Source organism: Pteropus medius, unplaced genomic scaffold (genome assembly GCF_902729225.1).
Source record: "Pteropus medius unplaced genomic scaffold, Ma_sr-lr_union100, whole genome shotgun sequence".
NCBI lineage: Eukaryota > Metazoa > Chordata > Mammalia > Chiroptera > Pteropodidae > Pteropus > Pteropus medius.
In genome coordinates this window covers 32,624,632-32,647,762 of record NW_024344378.1, presented here as the reverse complement: position 1 = coordinate 32,647,762, position 23,131 = coordinate 32,624,632, and the positions used below count along the sequence as shown (strand labels likewise).

The following is a 23,131-nucleotide window of genomic DNA, read 5'->3' as shown; positions in this document are numbered from 1 at the left end:
GTATTTGCTATTCTAATTTGGTAAATTAGCTAAATATTCAAAGGGTAAGAACAGTAATAGTCTATACTGTTTTTGTTTCAGGTTTTTAAGACTTTGATAAGCATAAGACAACAAATAAAAACCAAAATATTTAAAAACAATAAAATGTTAGGAGATAGTATTTATTATATTGGTGTGTGTAGGTCACCTTATACATACTTAATTGAATTAAATTAAGTGCATATGTATTTAATCTTAATATGAATAAAGTACTACTATTGAGTATCTATCTATGAAGACATAGAGAATACAAGACAGTCCCTGTCCCCCCAATATCTTATAATAAAATTGTTATAAAATGATTGATGCATGTCATGATATACTTTTTTGATTCCCAATCTTTTTCATGGAATCCAAAGCTGTATCTAATTAACATCTGGCAATCATCAGTTTGTTCTCAGTATCTATGAGTCTGTTTTCATTTTGTTTGTTCATTTGTTTTGTTCCTTAGATTTCAAATATAAGTGAAATCATATGGTATTTGTCTTTCTCTTTCTGACTTATTTCATTTAGCATAATACCCTCTAGATCCATCTATGTTGTTGCAAATGGTAAGAATTCCTTTTTATGAATGAATAATATTACATTATATATCTGTACCACTTCTTCTTTATCTAATTGGCACTTACGGTTGCTTCGATATCTTGACTATTGTGAATAGTGCTGCAGTGAACATAGGGATGCACATATCTTTTCAAATTAGTGTTTTGGTTTTCTTCAAATAAATACCCAGAAGTAGAATTGTTGCATCATAAGGTAGTTACATTTTTAATTTTTTGAGGAATCTCCATACTCTTTTCCATAATGGCTGCACCAATTTGCAATGCCAACAGTGCATGAGGATTCCTTTTTCTCCACATCTGTGCCAACACTTGTTTCTTGATTTATTGATGAAACCATTCTGACAGATGTGAGGTGATATCTCATTGTGGCTTTAATTTGCATTTCTCTGATGACTAGTGGCATTGAGCAACTTTTCATATGTCTATTGGTCATCTGTAGGTCCTCTTTGGAGAAATACCTATTCAGATTCTCTGCCCATTTTTTAATTGGATTATTTGCTTTTTTATTGAGTTGTATGTTTATATATTTATCTATATCTATGTATCTATATATATTTATGTAGATATATCTATGTAGATATATAGATATAGATATAGATATACATAAATTTTGGATATTAACCCCATATCAGATGTATCATTGGCAAATATCTTCTCCCACTCAGTAGGTTGTCTTTTAATTTTTTTGATGGCTTCCTTTGCTGTGCAAATACTTTTTAGAACGATATAGTCCCTTATTTTTGTCCTTTTTATTCTTGTGTTTCCCTTGCCCAAGAATATATATCAGAAAAAAATATATACTAAGAGCGATGTCAGAGAGTTTGCTGCCTATGTTTTTTTCTAGTTTTATGGTTTTGGTTCTTACATTTAAATTTTTAATTCATTTTGAGTTGATTCTTGTATATGGTGTAAGAAAGTGGCCCAGTGTCACTTTTTTGCATGTATCTGTCCAATTTTCTCAACATCATTTACTTCACTATATATTCTTGCCTCCTTTGTCATAGATTAAATGACCATATAACAGTGGATTTATTTCTGGGCTCTCTATTCTGTTCCATTGATCTGTGTCATTTTTTTATGCCTGTACATTGCTTTTTTGGTTACTATAGCTTTGTAGTATAGTTTGATATCAGGTAGCATGATACCTCCAACTTTATTCTTTCTCAGGATTGTCATGGCTATTTGAGATATTTTATGTTTCCATAAATTTTAAGATTACTTATTCTAGATTTGTGAAAGATGCCATTGGTATATTAATAGAGTTTGCATTGTCTATGGATTGCTTTGGGCAGTATGGACATTTTAACAACGTTAATTCTTCCTATCCATGAGCACAGTATATGCTTTCATTTATTTGTGTCTTTTTCCTTTTCTTTCTTCAGTGACTTATAATTGTATGAATATAAGTCTTTTACCTCCTTGGTCAAATTTATTCCTAGGTATTTTTCTGATGCAATTAGAAATAGGATAGTTTTCTTAATTTCTCTTTCTGATAGTTATCAATGTATAGAGATACAGCCAATTTCTGTTTATTAATTTTGTATTCTACTCCTTTACTAATTTCATTGTTCAGTTATAACTTTTTTTTGGTGGAATCTTTAGGATTCTCAATGTATAGTATAAGATAATCTGCAAATAAGGACGGTTTTTCTTCTTTCTTTCCAATTTGAATGCCTTTTTAAAAAAATGATTGTTGTGGCTAGGACTTCCAATACTATGTTGAATAAAAGTGGAGAAAGTAGACATCCTTGTCTTGTTCCTGATCTTAAGGAAAATGTTTTTAGCTTTTCCCCCTTGAGTATGTTAGTGTGGGTTTGTCATATATGACTTTTATTATGTTGAAGTATATTCCCTTTATTCTCATTTTCTTGAGAGTTTTTATCATAAATGGATGCTGGATTTTGTCAAGTGCTTTTTCTGCATCTATTAATATGAAGATATGATTTTTATCTTTCAGTTTGTTAATGTGGTGTATCACACTAGTTGATTTGAGAATATTGAACCAACCTTGTATCCCAGTAATAAATTCCCCTTGATCATGGTGTATGATCTTTTTGTATTGATGAATGTGGTTTGCTAATATTTTGATGAGGATTTTTGCATCTATATTCATTTGGGATTTCTTTCCTTCTTCCTTCCTTCCTTCCTTCCTTCCTTCCTTCCTTCCTTCCTTCCTTCCTTCCTTCCTTTTTTTCTTTCTTTCTTTCCTTCTTCCTTCCGAGTTTTTTATTACAGTTTGATTTTTTTAGTAGGAATCAGTCAGTTCAAGTTTTTTGTTTGTCCTTGACTCAGTCTTGGAAAATTATGTGTTTCTAGGAATGTATCCATTTCTTCCAGACGTCTAATTTGTTGGCATATAGTTGTTTGTAGTATTTTCTTAGAATCCTTTGTATTTCTGTTGAGTTAGTTGTTACTTCTCTTTCATTTTTTGATTATATTTATTTGGGTCCTTTCTCTTTTTGTCTTGATGAGTCTGGTTAAAGTTTTATCCATTTTGTTTATTTTTCAAAGAACCAGCTCTTGGTTTTATTGACTTTTTCTATAGTTTTTTTTTTTTTTTAAAGACTCTATTTCATTTATTTCTGCTCTAAATTTTATTATTTCCTTTCTCCTGCTCACTTTGGGCTTTGTTTGCTATTTTTTTTCTAGTTCCTTTTGGTGTAAGGTTAGATTATTTATTTGATATTTTGCATTTTTCGTGTTTCTTGAGGTAGGCCTGTATTTCTGTGAATTCCCCTCTTAGAACTACTTTCGTTGTGTCCCATAGATTTTGGATCATTTTGTTTTCATTTTCATTTATCTCAAGGTATGTTTTGATTTCTTCTCCAATCTCATTGTTAACCCATTCATTGTTTTGTAGCATGTCATTTAGCCTCCATGTGTTTGTGTATTTTTCTTTTTCTTTTTTTCTTGTAATTGATTTCTAGTTTCCTGCCATCTCGTTGGCAAAAATGCTTAATATGATTTCAGTCTTTTTAAATTTACTGAGATGTGTTTTGCAGCCTAATATGTGGTCTATCTTAGAAAATGTTCTATGAGCACTTGAGAAGAATGTGTATTCTGCTGCTTTGGGGTGAAATGATCTAAAACTATCAATTACACCTATCTAGTCTAGTGTACCATTTAATGTTGCTGTTTTTTTGTTGGTTTGCTGTCTGGAAGATCTATTCATTGGTGTCAATAGGGTGTTAAAGTCCTCCAGCATGACCATATCATTGTCAATCTCTCCCTTTATGTCAGTCAATATTTGCTTTATATTATTTAAGTGCTCCTGTATTGAGTGTATAAATGTTCTTAGAGTTATATCTTATTGTTGGATTGATCCCTTTATCATTATGCAATATCCTTCTTTGTCTCTTATTATAGCCTTTGTTTTAAAGTCTATTTTGTCTCATATAAGTATTGCTACCCAGCTTTTCCTTATTTCTATTTGCATGAGATATATTTTTTTCCATCCCTTTACTTTCAGTCTGTGTGTGTCTTTCGATCAGAAATGGGTCTCTTGTAGATAGCATATGCGTGGGGCTTGTTTTCTTACCCGTTCAGCTACCCTATGTCTTTTATTGAACATTTAATCCATTTACATTTAAAATGACTACTGATAGCTACATAGTTATTGCCATTTTATTATTTATATTTATGTTATGTTTTTCTTTCTGTTCTTCATAAAGAAGTCCCTCTAACATTTTTTATAATACTAGTTTGATGGTGATGAATTTCTTTAGCTTTTTCTTGTCTCAGAATTTCTGTCTTACCTTTGATTTTAATTGATAGCCTTGCTGGTTGAGTAGTCTTGGCTGTAGGTCCTTGCATTTTACCACTTAGAATATTTTGTGCCAATCTCTTCTGGCCTGCAAAGTTTCTGTTGAGAAATCGGTTGATATTCTTATGGGAGTACCCTTGCAAGTAACTAGCTGTCTTTCTCTTGCTTCTTTTAGGATCCTTTCTTTGTCTTTGACTTTTACCCTTTTAATTAAGATGTGTCTTGGTGTGAGTCTGTTTGGGTTCACCTTGTGTGGGACTGTCTGTGCTTCCTGGACTTGTATGTGTATTTCCTTCACCAAGTTAGGGAAGTTTTCAGACATTTCCTCAAATAGGTTCTCCGTACTTTGCTTTCTCTCTTCTCCTTGTACTCTTATGATATGAATGCTGTTATACTTGATGCTGTCCAGAGGTCTCTTAAACTATTCATTATTTTATTCTGTTTTCTTTTTGCTATTTTGATTGGATGTTTTTTGCTACTTTGTCCTCCAAATCACTGATTTTTTTCTTTCTAGTGTATTCCTCATTTCAGTTATTGTATTCTTCATTTCTGACTGATTTTTTTTTTTATGGTTTCTATGTCTTTTTTACGTTCTGATCTCTCTTTGTTGAAGTTCTCACTGAGATCATCTATTCTTTCTCTAAGTGTATTGAACATCATTGTAACCAGTGTTTTGAACTCTGTTTCTGGTATGTTGCTTTTCTCCATTTCATTTAGTTCTTTTTCTTGCATTTTCTTCTGTTCATTCATTTGGAACATTTTTCTTTGTTTTCCCATCCTGGCTGCCTCTCTATGTTTGTTTCTTTCTATCAGGTAGATCTTCTAAGTGTCTCATTCTTAGCTGGATGGCTTTGTGTAGTAGGTGCCCTGTGTAGAGTTGGCACAGTTTCCCTAATCACCTGCCCTGAGGGTTCCAGGAATGACCCTTGTGTGGGTTATGTGTGCCCTTCTGTTGTAGTTGAGTTTTGATTTGTGTTGGCACGTCAGTGGTTGGGATTGACTCTCAGGCTGACTTGCTGTGAAGATTAGCCACACCCACAAAGTATCAGCTGCTGTATGGAGGCTGACCCCGTGGAGTGGGGTTCACTCCAGTGGGTTCATGTGCCTGTGATACTAGTCTTTGGGTTTGCCACCTGTAGAACTAATCTGGTGGTGCTCTGTTGAGGTCTAACAGCAGCCTCTGGTGTGCTGATTCTAGAGCCCTTTTGGAGGGGCTCCCATGAGGCCAAAGTCAGCTGCTGCCATGTGTCTGGCCCAGGACTACCTGGTAGAAGCAACAAAGCTAACCATGTTTGGTCGCTGCCTGAACAGGACCTGGAGGAATGTGGGAGAGGCCACATGACTAACTGAGGCACCATGACAGGGCCTGGTACAGCTCAGAAAAAGGATCAGGGAACCCCCAGGCCTGTGCTGCCTGCTGGCTACCCATAAGGCTCAGCAGATGAGAGCCTCACAGGTACCAGAGTTGGATGAGACAGGGTCTCAGGAAGTCACCAGGGTGGGACAAGTAGGTAATTTTCCCAGGTTAGTGCAGATTCAGCTTTTCTCAACATCTTCTTCATTCATATTTTATTTGGTCCTACTACAAAGTGCTACAGATGAAGTTTTGTTCATGATATAAATAATTAGCCTAAGCCTAAGTCATGAAATAATTTATGATTTTCTACAAGATAGCATTCTTCATTACAAACTGATGTTTTATGTTCACACACAGAAACACACATGTCAAATTAGTAAAACTTCTTCAATTTATTTCCTATATTTGTTTTTGTGGAATGGGGGTGGGGTAGGGGGAAGGCAGATTTTGAATTAAGCGTTGCCTTATAGTTTATCTGCTGTTGCTAATTAACTTTATAACCTTGACTCAGTCACTTAATCCTTTTTATTATTTAATTGTCTTTTGTAAAATGAGAGAGTTCAATTAGATACTCTAGAATCTCTTAAAAATCGTAAGATTATCTAAGAAAGTACATCATCTCTCTTGTTTAGAACTGACTTTCATTATCAAATGAGAAAAAGAAAAGTTTTATGATTTTCATTTTTAGAAATAGATATCTTTCTACATTATGTTAGCTATATTATAAAAATAAAATTCGTATTATATAGATTCTCAGTTTTATGCATGTATTTTACACTAGGAACAAAATTTAGAGTAGAGGTGTGTTCTAGGCCAAAAAAAAAAAATGTTAATCAATGAGAGAACCTCTTCCCTTCAGGGTTATTTGAGAGAGATTTAAGTTAGTGTGTAGAGAAATCCTCTGGGCTACTACTTAAAAAGTAGATGAGTCTACATGTTATACTTGCCAAGAGCTTCTGGGGCAGTGGGAAGTTTTGTTCTGAACAATTATCAATAATAATTGATAAATATGTTTTTATGTGTGTGTACATAAACATTTATAAACACAAATACACACAAGTACACACAAGTACAAACGCATGTATATATGTGTAATCTTATTTAAGCCTTGTGCTAACATTAGATATTATTATGCTCATTTTAAAAGCTCACTTGTTAAAAATATTTTGAAAAAAAATAAATTAGAATTTGACTTTTATTGGCAATTTTAATAATAAAATGATAAATTCAGAGGTAGGAATTAATACAGATATTTTAACTGATTATAAAAACCTAAGTGATTTTCATTTAAAATGAGATTACTTTGAAACAATATTGTAATAAATGTGTGAATTTTTTAAAAATTAGTCCAGCTTTTCAGAAGTGTTTAAAATTCTATAGATATCTCAGCTACTGAAGACATGTTTAAAAAGAATTTGGATCTGGTCATATTATAAAGTGATAAACTAAAAAAAAAAAAAAACATTAGTTCCCATGATTATTATTTTCTTAAAAGCTTTTCAAAAGGTAGATTATTTTAGTATAATATTATCTGAAAAAAAAAGTTTCTATGGTCATGTCTTTTAATTGAAACAATAAAAAGAATTTTGAGTTATTTTAAGAAAATTCTAGCCCCAAATAGAAATTAAAACAACAAATGTATTTTGAAAAGTCATGATTTTGTTAAAATAAGGTTAAAGCAATTAAAACAAATGTATTTTGAAAAGTCATGATTTTGTTAAGATAAGGTCATGGTGGTTTTCTTCAAGATAGAAGACTAACTTTTTAAATTGCCATGTCTCATTTATATTTTAGCCAGTGTTTCTTCTGTACAAACCTTGAACATCTTGCTTCTTTAGCTTTTGTTGTATAAAGAAGTTTCAGCGTTAAGAAATATATCGAGTTGATTATGTCTATTAAAATTTTTTCATCCTTATAGTAATAGAGCATCTTCTTATCTTTCAAAAAATTCCCTATCAATGTAAGGCTTTAATTAAATCTAATTTCTAACTTTTTATATTATACTCTTTAAAAGATTTTAAAACACAATGCAATATACAGATGATATATTATTGAATTACATACTAGAAACCTATATAATTTTATTAACCAATGTCACCCCAATAAATTTAATTTAAAAAACACATTTAGTTTTGTTTCCAACTATTTTACACAATGATTATTTTATGATCCTGACTCTTGACTTGCATTTACATTAAGCGACTGATGTCAGCAATCGAACTTATAAAACACAACTCACATTTTGTTTTTTGTGCTATTTTAATCAATACTTACTCTGCTGGTTTAATAGGAAGAGAACCCCAAGGACAGCTTATATTAGCAGATATTTACAGAATATTTTTGCTATTAAAGAGGTATTAAAAAATAAAATCAGAAGTCAAGGCAAGTTAATTTATTGGCTTCATTTGGACTATTTCTTTTTAAATCACACTATTAATATAAGTAGGAAAAGTCAGTACCTGAGGCATTTCTTTTCCTTTTATTAAGATAATTTCATTTAAAAAAAAAACATTATATTTTGGTGGTAGTTTTTTCCCTATCCTTTTATTCTGAATTATTTTATTATTTTCTATAAAAATTCAAAACGTTGTTTCTTATAAATCCAACAACAATACCAACTGCAGTCTGTCATTAAATGTGATGTAGATTTTCACCTGTCTTGTCCTCTTTCTCTTCAGGCACTCCATCTGCACTGTGTATATTGAAGTGCTTCCTCCAAATAATCAAAGCCCTCCCCGCTTCCCACAGCTGATGTATAGCCTTGAAATCAGTGAAGCGATGAGAATTGGTGCTGTTTTATTAAATCTACAGGTATGCTCCTTTGTCTATATATAAAGTTCTGTAGAGACAACTTCGAAGACTAATGGATTTATTTTTGTGTAAGAGGGGTACAAACTCACAGGTCTGCTTGCACTCTAGTGAATGAAAATTCCATCTGGAAAGGAAAGCAGAGGTAATATGGATGGAGGGTTTCCACAGCTAATCTATTCTATTGATTGCCACAATTGAAGAATTAATGTTAGCTGGCAGGGATTAGCTACAATCATTACAAGAGAGAATGAAGGGAGTAGAAACATGCACTTGAATATTTTGTACTTTGCATCCAAAGAGTCTGCAGCTGACTATTATTTTCTGTCTTGGATTCTTTTGCCTAGCAGGATTTATTTTTGCCACAGTGTTGTATAGAGAAAATAACTTTAGATTCACAGGCTGATGGTAGGTATTATAATTCTGAGGCAGACAAGATTCTGTGGCCATGGGCAAATTTTGTAATTGCTTTGCCTCAGTCTATTTGTTTAAATGAATGGGATAGATATAGCTGATATTTTGATTTGAAGCTTCAGATTCATAGGCATATGAGTTACTTGCATGATGGTAGTTTGGTTTTTACTATTTATATATTCCTGACTAAAGCACATTTGGCCAGAGAATGCTATATCTTCAACTGAATTGACAGCTTCAAGATGGACTACATATGGTATTGATAACTGTCACTTGCTATAAAAATCATTAAGGATCATAACATGACATATTATTTTACCTATGAAAGTTCATTGGACAGAGAATTTATTTTCTTTTGGTGTTATATGAGAATAACAGGAATTCCTGACATGAAACTCAGAAAGCTGGCTTGAAGGTTAGGAGAGATTTTAATAGATTAGGAAATTCCCAGCATCAATCTTTACCATGAAATGAGGTGACATAAAGCATATCTAGATCTTGCTCAAATCCTATTTGAGTATTGACACCCCCTTATTTAAAACATGATGATGTAAAAGTGAAAATTCCATAGAATATAGAAATAATGAAACAAAACAACCTCATTATCCAAATGTGGAAAGTGAATTTTATAGAAAGTAAATGAGACCTAAGATCAGTTGATTGAATTATCATCATCTCCAAAACAAGGTTCATTCCACTGTATTCTGCTTATTATCTGAAGCTGCCAAAAATTTCGTTGGCATCACCAGATATTTTTCTTTGCTTCTGCTCCAATATCTATTTTTTTTTCCTGATAACTTGCAAGAGTTTGCTTTTGTTGTTATTTTGCTATTAAAACATGTGGGAAGCAAAATTATATGAAAGTAGGCATATTAGTAATAAGAAAATTTGGGGGATTTTAATGGACAGAATAAAAGACAAATGAAACATTGCAGTTTCTTTAGGCAGGAGAAAACAGAAAGTTAAAGCAATAAAATAATAAAATATGGAAAACCAAATATTAAGACAAGTGCATTTAATGGGATAATACAATTATTTTATTCACATATATGAGTATTTATTTAAACAAGAAGAGAAGAAAAACCAATATTAGGTTTGTTAGAATCAGGCCAAGCAATTATAAATTTTTACATTTAAATATTCTTTAAGAATGTGCTTTTATATAATTTCACTTCCTAAGAGGTTAAGGTTTCAATATATCCCAGAGAAATCTTGGAATGATATTATAGGATGATAATTTTACCTGAGAGTTAAGGAGATGAAAAGGAGTTGCCCTTTTTCCTATCTCAAATTTCTCTAGTGCAAAAGCTGAGAAAATACTTGAAATAACATTTCTGTTCACCCTTTGTGCTTCTGGCAGAAGCAAAAGAGAGGGTACCAATTGCAGTGGCAGTATCTATTAGAAAGATCCAGGCATTTTTCATAGGCCAATAGCTATTTACTTTTGCTCATGATCAAGTGAGATTGAATTTAAACCAGTGACCTAAAACTCAAAAATTTTCCATCAAATTACTCCTCCAAAGACTTCTAATAACAGAATACATTAGAGGTACTTCTAGCTGCATCCTCATCTTTTTAACACAGCGCAAACCACTGTTGACTCACCATTCAATTTAGAAAGACAGAATTTGTGGGGAAATATATTTTTGAAGATAACAGACAGACTTCAAAATAATCTGTTTTGACTGAGATCAACGTGGTTTCTTTTCAGACAATAATCCTTGTATCTCTTTCCCCTTCCCCTTTTAAGTATTTTTCTTTCATTCCATCTCAAAGCTGTTTGGGAGGCTATAATTTTCATCAACGTATTAAGGTTGTTTTGCCTGGCTACTGTATTGAGGGTGTTCAGTAGAGGAAAATGGTACCCAGCTCTTCTTTTGAAACTTCTTATGCTGATTAAGGTTAGAATTAGGTGGGTGTTTTTAATCCCCAAGCTGGTCAGACCTTGCTCTAAAGCATGATTCTATATTATTCTGATCTGCCAGTGAAATCTATTAGAATGGTATGCTGGAGCTAATTTGTACACTGGGATCAAGAGAGCCAGCTGTGTGCATCTCTCCTGAACATCATGTTCAGTTACGTAATACTGTTAGCTTGAAACTGGCCATGGTGGGTGTATTTATGTTATAAATTGGCAAATGCAATAAATCCTTATCCCTTACTCCAGAGCTTGTTGTTAAACTTTTACCAGCACACCACAGGATATATAGCCAGTTTCCTCAAATATTTAAATTACTTTATATTCTTCCTTATTCATTGAATTTGAAAAATCATTAGAAATTTATTTAAATTACTAAATGAGTTAACTTCAACTTTTTTTCCCCTCTGAAATTTTGATCTATTTTCATCACTATTAAAATGAGCCATTGGTACCAAATGGGACTATGTATTTTATTCAAATATACCTCAAATTTTTTTTATCCTCACAAGAACATTATTTCCTTCTAAATTACCCATATGTATGGCTCACATTCCCACTGATGTTTAACCCATTGTTAGAATCATTAGCATAATAGCATAATTCTTTTCTACCCATGAATACTTGTATCATCGCCATCATTATCATGCTCATATAATAATAATAATATCTAACATTTAAGTGGCATTTAATGAGTGAGACACTGTTTAAGTTCTTATTGTATTAGTAAAGATAGCTAGGCTATATGTCTACATGCACCCAAATTCAAAATTTTAATGATTTATAACTGAAAGATTTATATCTTATCCATACTGTATGTTCATTGTAGATCAGTTACAGCTCTGGTATTCATCTTATTTCATTTAAGAATAATAGAGGAGCCTCTGTCTGAAGCAATGTTGTTCTTCTGACATAGGCACAACAAACTGGCTCTCTGTTTCTCCCAGAAGTAACAAATGAACTCTGCCCACATTTCACCCACTAAATCAAGTCACAAGGCTCCTCCTGGGTTAATCACAGTAGGGACATATAGTCTTACCAAAGGAGGCACACACTGATCTCATGGCTAAGTATGGTGTCAGAGAACTGAGTCCTTTTGGTACACTATTTGCTTTCTATGTTATTTCAGGCAATAGTTTTTCTAAATGATTCATTCCTGCAGATTATAGTTTCCCATCCTGAGAGCATCCAATGACCGTTTCCTTACTACCTTCTGCCCTCTTGAAGGCACTGCTGTTTACTTTTTGGGTGTTTGTTATGGCACACTCCACTTTTAAGTACCAAATTGTGAATCAGTTAGGATAGCTAGGTTTTTATTGACAAATTTCACAGTCAATGCCCATCACAAGGTAGCAGTAACTATTATACTCAGTCTTTGCTTCACACTCAGACTGATGAAACAGCCTCAATCTAGAACTTTACTGGTCACATGGCAAAATCTGATGTCAGTAGAGCAGGCAATGTCTTATTTTCTCTAGAAAAGGACTACCAATATTTTCAAAATAATTACTTTGAAAAAAAAATATATATATACATATATAGTATATACTTCTCACATATTACCCCATTTAATTCTTATTAAACAAACAAACAAACAATGCAGTCAGAGCTATTATCATCATAATTTTACAAATAGAGAAATTGAGCTATAAAACATAGAAGGCTCTTTTCCCAAGGTCCTTGTGCAATCTATTAAGTTGTAGACAAAGGAAAAAACGTTAAGGAGTCTGCCGAAATATTTACATGCTTATCCACTATGCCTGTTCTACTTCCATTTAATACTTCACTTGCAGTGCAATATCACTGCAAGTCCTCCATCTTCTGTTCTTTGCTCTACTTTAGTTGTAGGGGGAGAGGTACTGCTTCCTCACTGTGGTCACTTTATAGTTTGTCTGTAACCACTATTCAACATTCATAAGTCTTTACTTGTTATTCATCCTCCTTCCAGTCCTGAACACTGCCTATTTCACTTTCTAGACAAAGAAAAAAAACATATTCTCCTTACAAACAGCTTATTGATAAACAGTCTTTTCTAGAAATAACTGGTTAATGTGTATTTAACAATCTATTCTTAAAAATGGAATGTTAAAACTTAGTTGTCAGAACACCAAATCCTATATCACTTCTATTGCTTCTGATAACAAACAAAAACATAAGTTAAAAAAATTGGTTTAGTAGGATTTGATAAATCAGAGTGTTTAATTCTAATTATTTTCTCTACAATGTTTCTCAATCATTTATTTGATTTTATTTCTAATTTTTCACTTATAAGTCATTATATGTAATTAAAAGTCAGCTACCTTAAGCTGCTAAAACAGTTATATCTCTTTAACATATGTATAATTCATCATTTCATTTGGTTATCACCATGATCCTAATAAACAGACAGGTATTATTATGTTTATTGTCTGGAAAATGAGAAAATAAACTCAGAAATGGGTGGGATTGTGAGCTAGAGTAGGTTTTTTATTTTATTTTTTCTTTTGACTCCTAAATCAGGACTCTATAGCACAATGTTTTATTTAAGGCTATAGAAAAACTATTAAATTTTATGTTTCTCTTTTGTTTTTTTTCAGGATGTGGGTATCTTTTATATTTAATTAGTTTTGTTTTTTTTCTTAAAAGTTAATTTTATGATTTTTATAAGGATAATTGATACCAAAGGTTGGGGGAAGGTATGATTTATTTCAATTGTCTCAGGAAGAAGCGGTTAAAGGAAATATTAATTGACTATTTTCCTCTCTCACATAGAGGTTATAGAATAGAACATAGATTAAAACCTGGATAAGAAATAGTCGAGCAAAAATTATTGAATTTCCAGATCTTACCTCAAAGAATTTCTAGTTCTTAATAGAATATTCTCCAAGAATTCAGGTAGGAGAGATCTCAAACAGTTTTGTAGAAACAGATGAAGATGAATTTTTTGGTAGTCAAATGTTGGGTAGTCCAGAGTTTCTCTTAGTCCTAGGCTAAGAGAAAAAAAAATCCAAGAGAAATTCTTACAAATAAGGAGAGATTAACATCCAATTCTCTGCTTAGACTTGAATCAATGCAACTATAGCAGGAGGAAGAACATAGGAAATAAATGCCATGGTGAAGTGGGCAGTTGGCAAAAAGGTATGAGCTGCTCCCTTGAAGACTTTGTTGTAGGTAAGATGGGTCCTGCCTGGGTACACAGATCTCAGTTGGTAACTCTAAGTATAAATAAAAATTAAGGGGATTGCAGTATGTGCAGTAAAGAGGCACATACATCAAGATATATGAAAAGAGGTCACTAACAGGGCGTTAGGCAGAAGATATATCACAATTTCACGAGGTACCACCAATTCCTAGGATGGCTGCTTGGGACTGAACTACTTAACAGTAGGATTTGTTGGTGCCAGTCCTCTTTCACACTAACTTTGGCTCAACCTCAATACAGGCAATTATTTTTAAAAAATATATTATTCCTTCTACATCCTCTCTATTCCAGCGTCAAGGAAGAAATGAAAGGAAGAATGATGAATATGAGTGAGAAGATCACATTCACCTCACTCTAAGTCTCTAGAAACAAAATTGGTTTTAAAATCAAAAAGAATATATTATACTAATAAAAATGAGACAGTTTTACTTAGTTATAGATTTAAATAGATAGCTATTTAGATAGATATGTTGAATATCTATAGATTTAAACATGTAGATTTATTGAAACATTGATGAAGTCAGCTAAACACCATATTAGAAATGGAGGTGATAAATACAGCAGCCTGATATGAAGGAATAAAACATTTATTTCATTCTTCAAGAATTGAGATTCCTTGTTCAAACTGGCTGTATGATAATACAGTTCTGACCTTTTGTACTTACAATAAAAGCACAGAAGAAAGAAATATTTAGGAGATTTCATGGAGGTACAGATCTGTAGTGTTTGCCATTTAAACCAATCAACTCTGGCTGTCCGCTCCATTCCTAGACTCCTGATTGTGATTCTTTTCTGCATTAAGATAAAGTGCATTATACTCAAGGCCTTGACAACGTTTCTAATGTGGCTTATTCAAGATATAATGCTTAGATTCTTTCACACTGCTACAAATAGTCAAAATGTTTAGTGATCAGCAGTAAACTTATGCCTAACTATAAAGAACAAATCCGAGTTATGAGCAAATATTGAATCAAATGATCTATTCAACTACAGCTGGTAGATCATCCCAAAAGAAAGTTCAAACATACTTTGCGAAATGGATAGCAAACACATAAATGGGATGAAGTAAAGTATGACCCTCCTTGCACACAGTCTATTACTTTAGGGGCCAAGAATTGGGATTGGGAGGAAAATAAGTTCCTTGATTTAAAATGTCTTTCTCTTTGTTCTCTGTTTTTGCCACCACACCTCTATTTCACTGACACTTGGACTTATTTCTGAAAATGAGTGGTAGTAGAAAGAATAATTTACTTAAAGTAATGTCACTGTTCATTTTTTAAAAACTAAAGAATGGGTAGGACACAGGTTGACAAGATATAGCCAGGGGCAAAGTGGCCTGTTTGTATGGCTAGTAAACTAGAATAGTTTTCACATTTTTAAAGATTTTTCAATAAAATATAAACAAATAAAAATGTAATAAGGTGAAATAATAAGCAAAAAATAATATTCAGATATCAGTAAGTAGCCTACAAAGCCTAAATTTTTACAGATTTTATATAGAAAAAATTTGTTGACTCCTACAGTGTAACATGAGTCTCATTTAAAAACAAACCAAAAAATTCCACAAAAATACCATCCATTATGTTTAAATAAATTATAAAGATACCTCTAAAAGAAAAAAAACATAAAACATATTATTTCACCCCTAAGATCTAGCATTAGTTTAGTATATTAAATTACATCATTTATTTAAACTGTGTCAAAATACTCTAAGAAATGGGTCTTACATTAGCTATCTAAAAACAAAAGCAATATTAGTTATCGAGGTATCATGTGTGTATATAAATATTTGGGTCAATATTTATTTGTCAATAAATATTTGTTAAATAAAATAATGGAGACTAATTGCGTATATACCAGAAAGCAAAATTTTAAGAGTTTGGGAAACAGGAGGGAGATTGGTGTCTTTGGGGTAGAAAAGCAGATATTAAATGAGATAGCATGTAAGTCGCAGAGCTCAATGGCTGAAATAAAAAGAAAGTGCTTAACTTATGGTATTTTTATTTCAATTTTCCATAAGGAAGATTACCATTCTTATTTTTCTGTTAACTCATACTAAAATTTGGGATTTTAAAAGAAAGCAGGAAGTACTGGTCATTTGGAATAATGAGTAGGAAAGTGCAATGTCAACAATTATGAGAAAATGGATACATTTCAAAGAATTCATTCACCCACTTTAATTTTTACTAGCTCTTCCATTGTGAAGGAATGACTACTTGCAATTTAGAAAACAAAGTGATACTTTGGAAGCCCAGGGATATGTGGCTAAGAGATCAATATTAATAATAATATCATCAATATCTAATTTTAATTGAATGCTATTATAAGCCAGGAACTACATTAAGCACTTGAAAGCTTCCTCTCCTTTTATACTCTTGACAAAGCAGTGAAGTAACTTTCCCAGAGTCAAGTAGAACCCTGTTGTAGAGAGAGAATTCCAAATCAAGCCATAGGACTCTAGAGTCTACGTGGTAACCATTATTCTATTCTTCCTTTCTCAGAGACTGAGATTTGCTCAGTCCCCTCAGCTTTGCATAAACTTGCAAACAATTCCTTCAATACTAAAGTAGGTCTGCCATAAAACTAATCATTCTTTTCTTTCTAAGATCTGCTTTATCAAACTTGATTTTATTTTCTTGTGTTGCTTCTTGATTCTTTACAAAAATGAAGAAAAATATTGTACAGTAATGTCCATTAACACTGGGAAAACTTAATTCAGCCACTATTTTAAACTTCTGGTTTCATTTATCAGTGAGCTGACTGATTCTGGCAGTTTGAGCTTCTTTTCGTTTCTTGGCTTTTCTTGATGGAAACTGCAATAGCTCTTGAAGCAGCTCAGACACAAAAAGTAGGAGAAAAGAGATAATGGTGAGAAGCACACCAAAAATTAGGATGTTGCCACCTCTGGTGACTTGAGAAAAAAATCATGCATTTTACTAATGAACTACTTGAGTATAAATGTAAGACAGGGCTTTGGTCAGTTTGCAACATGCATTTGTTCTCATTTTTTAATAGTTTCAAGAAGCTGTAGAATTAAACTATATACTTTAAAGAATTATTATGTTTAGTCCCAAAAACAGATTGGCTTGATCTCACTACAGAATTGATCCATTTCCAGAACAGTTCGAATGAAATGTAAATCGTCATATAGTCTACACTTTTACATTACCAGGTCCTGTCATAGGTGCTAATTTGTTTTTCTGCCATCTTTCAAATATTCCCAAAGTATTAGGAGTTATTTCTTTTCTCTTTCTTTTTTGATGAATATTTCTTATAAAATAGGATGCATTTTTTCCCTGAAGATGGTAACAGGAGTTTATGATTCATGAACGGTTTACAGCTGGTGTAGGTACAGTATACATGAATCATAGGCCCTGTGCCATAAAATTTGCAGCATCATTTATATTATGGGGATCACTGTGGATATGTTAGTTGGAGATTAGCCTCTCTGTCATTAAAGAAGTTTTTCTTTGAGCATTCAGCTTCTTTAATGTGTTACTGCATAGATCAACATTGCAGATTGTACTAAAAGATGACAATTTTCCCTTTAATTTTATAATATATGACTTACACTATTTAGGAGGTTACCCTGATTTTGATAAGTGTGAGAAATGAAAGCCATTTATTTTTCTCTTCATTTTCAGCTCACGTAGTGAAAAATACATTTTCTCTTCTTTCCTTGAATTAGATTTCAGGTGGCTCTTTCATCATTAGCATTATCGCAAGAGAATAATAACTCTATGAGTACACATAAGAAATCTGAAATACATTGAATATTGACTGATATTGGTTACCTGATTCTGAAGTATTCTAAAATATAATTTATTTTTATATGAAGGATAGATAGGTAGATACATACATATGCACAAATAGACAGACAGACAGAATATCTTACAATCCCAAACATCCGCTTATTGCAAAAATTAAATCAGATTTCTACTGTGAATTTTTCTCCTTTAAAGCAGATGTCCTGTTATATATGTTTCCAAAAAAATTTTGGTGCCTCTGATAAAGGGGTGCATATCATCTAGGAATGATTTTCTTCTCTAGGAATATAAAGTGTCGAAAGTAAGAAGAAAATTTTTTTATGTATTTAAGCTATATTTTCAAGTTCTTTTGAAAATAATTAAGAACCTAAAAATAAATTAATAAGATGAAATAGTCTCTTCTGATATCACTGAGCGTAAAGCTTATGCTCTGTGGCTAGTTGGACAGGTGGACATACATAATGATTTGTGGTTCGTATTCAGCCTAGAGGCAGAGATTCACTGACAAGAATAGCTTTATTATGGCACCTCTCCTGTTCCATGCTTTCATCAAACTCTTGGATGAAGACTTTTACAGCCATCTGTAACCATATCAACCAACCTCTTTGCACCTGTGTTCATATGTTTTGTTTTTAATTCTGTGATTAAAAGTTAACACTTCTTGTTCCTATCTAAACAATTTCTTCCTCTTGCATACTAGATCAATGCTTCTCAAGCTCTTGTAATAAAGGATGCATTTAAGTGAATTACTAGAAAAATGAAATACAAAAGACAAAGAATACAAGCCCTTTTTTTACTATTAGATTCAACAGATATAAAATCAGCCTGTCAAATCATTTTAAAATTTTCTAAACTACTCTAAATTTTACCCTAGATAAATTTACTCTAAATTTTCTATATCATTATGATTAATAACCACTTTGCAGAATGACACTGTTCCATGGATCATACTTTGAATAGCACTCAGGACTTCTATGTAATTTGCAAAGCCCAGTGCAACTTTTAAGTGCAGATCCTTTGTGCCAATCCCAATGGCACTCATCTACTCTGGCCAGCTCAAGAATATTGTTCCAGAATCACCATTTTATTTTTCTGCATCATAAATTTTCTTTATATGATCATTTCCATCATCATGAAAGTATGCTGTGATATCTCCCAATTAAATACAAAGCAATAACAACAACAAAACGCCCTCAATTCCATAAACCACTCTAGCTACTTACCCATTCATGTGCTTTCCTTCATAAGACAAGATAAAATATTGTCATTTGCAACAACATGAATGGATCTTGAGATTATCATGCTAAGCAAATAAGTCAGACAGAAAAAGTTAAGAACCATGATTTCACTCATATGTGGGATATAAAACTGAAAGCAAGAAACAAACAAAACAAACAAAAACTCATAAACACAGACCACAGTTAGCTCAGTCTATTTCGATGGTTCATCCTCACTTCTCTTACTTATTTGGTTTAATGGTTCCAAATTGCTATATGCTCACAACTTTTAATTGATATTTCCAGTTTAGCTCACTGCCCTAAAATTCTAGACTCATGTCCAGCTGATGGATTAATATTTACTTTTGGATAGTAAGTAATCAACTGTCTTAAGTTGAGTTCTAGAGAAGCAGACTTTGAGATAAAAATTTAGTTGTAGGTTGTTAATTAGGGAGTGTTCTTGGAATCAACTTGTGTGGAAAGACAGGAAGGAAGCAAGATAAGGTTTAGGGAGAAGTCGAGCTTCAATGCAGACCCAGTATGGGCTTCAGTTGACCCCCTAGAAAGCTCTAGGGCTGTGCTGAGATAGCCCTTTAGAGTTGGAAGATTGGTAGAAGATAGTTCCTTTACATATCTGTATAAATAAGTCAGATGCAGGTTGCCTCAGAATGCAATTTGAACTTAGCAACTTAACTGTCTTCAGATGAGGCTTTCTCTGAATAGGACTGACAGTTGAAGTCTCTCAGCAGGCAATATTCTCAATATAGAAGGAAATAATTTGTTTTTTGAGGGGGGATCTGGGAGGCATATCATAGTATTATCACAGCATCTCAAAACTAATATATCCCATATTTAACATCTGGTACTTATACTTACTTCCCCCACCCCCAAGAAAAACAACTGATTCTCCTTCATTTTCTTATATTCAGTAAATTATGACCAGATTTATCCCAATTTTCAGGCCAAGAACATTCCAAGCTATTTCTGACCTTTCTCTTCATAGCCCTGTCTCATTTCTAATCAATAAAGGAATCTGGTTGGTCCCAAAATATTTCCAGATTTTACCATTTCTTACCACTCTCACTGATTCTATCCTCCATCATCTTCTGCCTCTATTATTGCAATAGATTTTTACTGGACTTTACTCTCACCCATCAGTGGTCTATTACACAACAGAGTAATTGTTTTAAAAAAATAGCTAAGATAACTTTACTTTGTGAAAATCCTCCGATGGCTTCCCAAATCACACAGAATAAAAGTAAATATCCCTCTGATACCTACCTGATCTCATTTCCTACTTCTCATCCTCTCAGTGATTCTGTTCCTGCCCAATTGGATACTGTCCATGCACATTGAGGGACTCCTTCCTTCCTTGGGGCCCTTTCATTTGCTGTTTCCACTACCTGAAATGCTCCTTTTCTAGACAGGACTTACATCTTCCCTTCCTGTAGATTTCTGCTTGCTTTCCTCTTAGAAAATTGGCTGTACCTCACCACCTTACATAAAATAATAATAATAATAATAATAATAATAATAATAATAATAACAACAACAACAACAACAAGACAACATCTCACTGTGCTCCATATTCACTTTACCCTGTTTGCTTTCATTCTTTTTGTATTCTTACTTACTTGTTTACTTTGTGTTATCTTACTTATCACTATGCCAAATATTGCATTAGGTCTGCAATGGCAGATACTGTGTTTTATTAGCTATTATATCCTCAGTAACAAGAACAATGCCTGGAATATAGCATGTAATCTATAAAGATCTATTGAATGTCAGATGGATCCTATTTTAAGAAAATTTAGGACTAAGGTTTCAAATAGTATCATCAGTCACTGGCATTTCTCTCCTCTTTCTATTGATTAGCTATGTGTAGACTTTATTGACATACAATCTTTGTAATTAGGAAATAGAGATGATTAAAAAAACATTTTGTTCTTGATTAAATCTGAAACGTAGCCTTAAGATGAGAGAAAAGAGAATGGATGAATAGTTTTCTAAAAGAAAATATACTCAAGTGATGAAATGTAATATATAGTCCCTAGATATTCCAACATTAAAAGTACTTTAAAAAAACTGCTTGCATATATTTAGAAGTAGACAAACACATTTCAAGAAGATTAATTTTAGCATTTTCTCCAGATTTTTTTTGTCTGTTCTAATAATTGCATTCTTTTACAAATAATTTATTGCTATGCTTTTCCAAAATAATATGGGGGTGGGGCAGGGAGAGGGGTAGAGTAATGCAGAATTACTCAGCTCAAGATTTTAGTTGTGCTGAAACAAAGAAACTCTGGCTTAGAAGAATATGGTCACCAGAACAATAAAATATGTAAAATATGTAAATAAAATTTTACTTTATTTTACCAATAAAATTTTATTTTACCAATAAAATAGGTAAAATATGAGGTCATTATCTTCAGTAGAATTTTATGGACAGTCTGAGTAATAAAACCGTATTTAGGATATCCAGGAAAGAGACAATTCAAAATTACCTTTATTCTGTAGTTTCTAATTTTCCTTTTCTTTTTTTTTTTATTATGTCTCTTCTTAAAGTATTGGAGGATTCTCTCTAGTTTTCTAAATGATAATTGACTGACATTTCTTGGTTTCTTTTCATAAGATTTTGTAGAAATGGTGATCTTTTATAAAACCCCTTCTTATAAAAGATCTTGAAACAAAAGTTTATAACTATAGTAGAAAGTGAAGATTTTCATTTATTACATGCCGGAAGACTATTATGTGATCCAAAGAAAAGTTTACAAATTTTTGGACCTGCTTGGTATTTTAATAGTAGTTATCAGTATTACCTTTAGTAACTTGGCAATAAATGATTCTCTGTGCTGTTTTAGAAATAAACCCCTAAGTTTATGGCATGCCTTGAAACTGTTTATTGCTTCACACTCTGGCAGCTATTGTTGTTTAAAGATGCAAATGCCATTATTTACCAGTGATTCTGATAAATAAAAAGAAACAAAAACAGTGTTACTGAAGTATAGTCAACAAACAGCTAATAGGTATTTAGTTATCTAGGGAAAACAACAGGCAACCCCATTGGTTTTGAAAAGTACCTATGGTGATTTTCTACTTAACTAGCAAGAATTGGTTGATTTAGAGCTAAGAAAATAATTTATTATATATTTAAAAAGTAAACAAAAAATATTTGCATTGGAATAATTACTTGAAAAAACTGAAGAATTAATTGTGTGTTGTCCTAGTTTGGAATACTTTTTATTATACATGGATTCACTAAGTCTCATAGCAGTTTTAAAAAGAAAATAAAGGAAAAATCTTCATTTCCACAATCTTCTCCACTCATACACCTTCCTCACTCACACAAAAGAAAAAAAAAATTAAAGCTCCAGATTAAGAAAACATATTTCAGAGATAGAGGCAGAATTATCTAGCAATGCAAGTTAAATCAACTTTGCAAAATAGTTATTCCCTATCACCTACCCCCAAATAAAAGTAGTTCATTATGATTTTGATTAACAAATGGTTAGAAAGAGAAGCAAAATAAAATTGCCATGGCAGTTCTAATTTCATCACTTTGTACTAGATGATTTTGAGTCAGAAGTCATCTTTGTGAGGTGAGAAAAAAAATTAAAAGATTAATGTCAAAAATAACAAGCTGGAAAGACCGAGATAATTATAATTTTCCTCCTGTTTAATTTTATTTTTACAATTAATATGTATATATTTAACAATGCAATCAAATCATATACATTATATTATTTCTTTCTTTTTCTTTCTTTTTATTCTCTATCTTGCTTCACTTCCTGTTACCTGTCTCCTTTCCCCAATTAACTCCCTAGTGTTTCCTCATCATATAACTCTTATTAACTCGTAATCTGTCTTTTGATAATTTTTTTCACTATGTTCATATACAATTAGATAAGGCACATATGAGTGTATGTATATGTTTACACATTCACATAAATTGCACACACGATACATATGTAGACATTTTTGCCATTGTCATAAATATGTGTAGATTTATTTTCATCGTTCTTTGAAATAATATAAAACTTAGAGAAAATATGTAAGAACAGTGCAAAAATATTTGACATAGTTACTAGCATGTCTCATCACTAG

At 32.2% G+C, this 23,131-nt stretch overlaps 1 protein-coding gene across 2 annotated transcripts in view; it reads left to right on the top strand.

Annotated features, from left to right (window-relative positions):
* PCDH15 (protocadherin related 15) overlaps positions 1-23,131 on the top strand; it is a 730,119-nt gene that overhangs the window by 487,571 nt on the left and 219,417 nt on the right. For both annotated transcript variants that reach the window (XM_039871826.1, XM_039871827.1), the window contains exon 15: positions 8,401-8,533. In XM_039871826.1, coding sequence (XP_039727760.1) covers positions 8,401-8,533 — 133 coding nt within the window. The remainder of the gene's footprint in view (positions 1-8,400; positions 8,534-23,131) is intronic.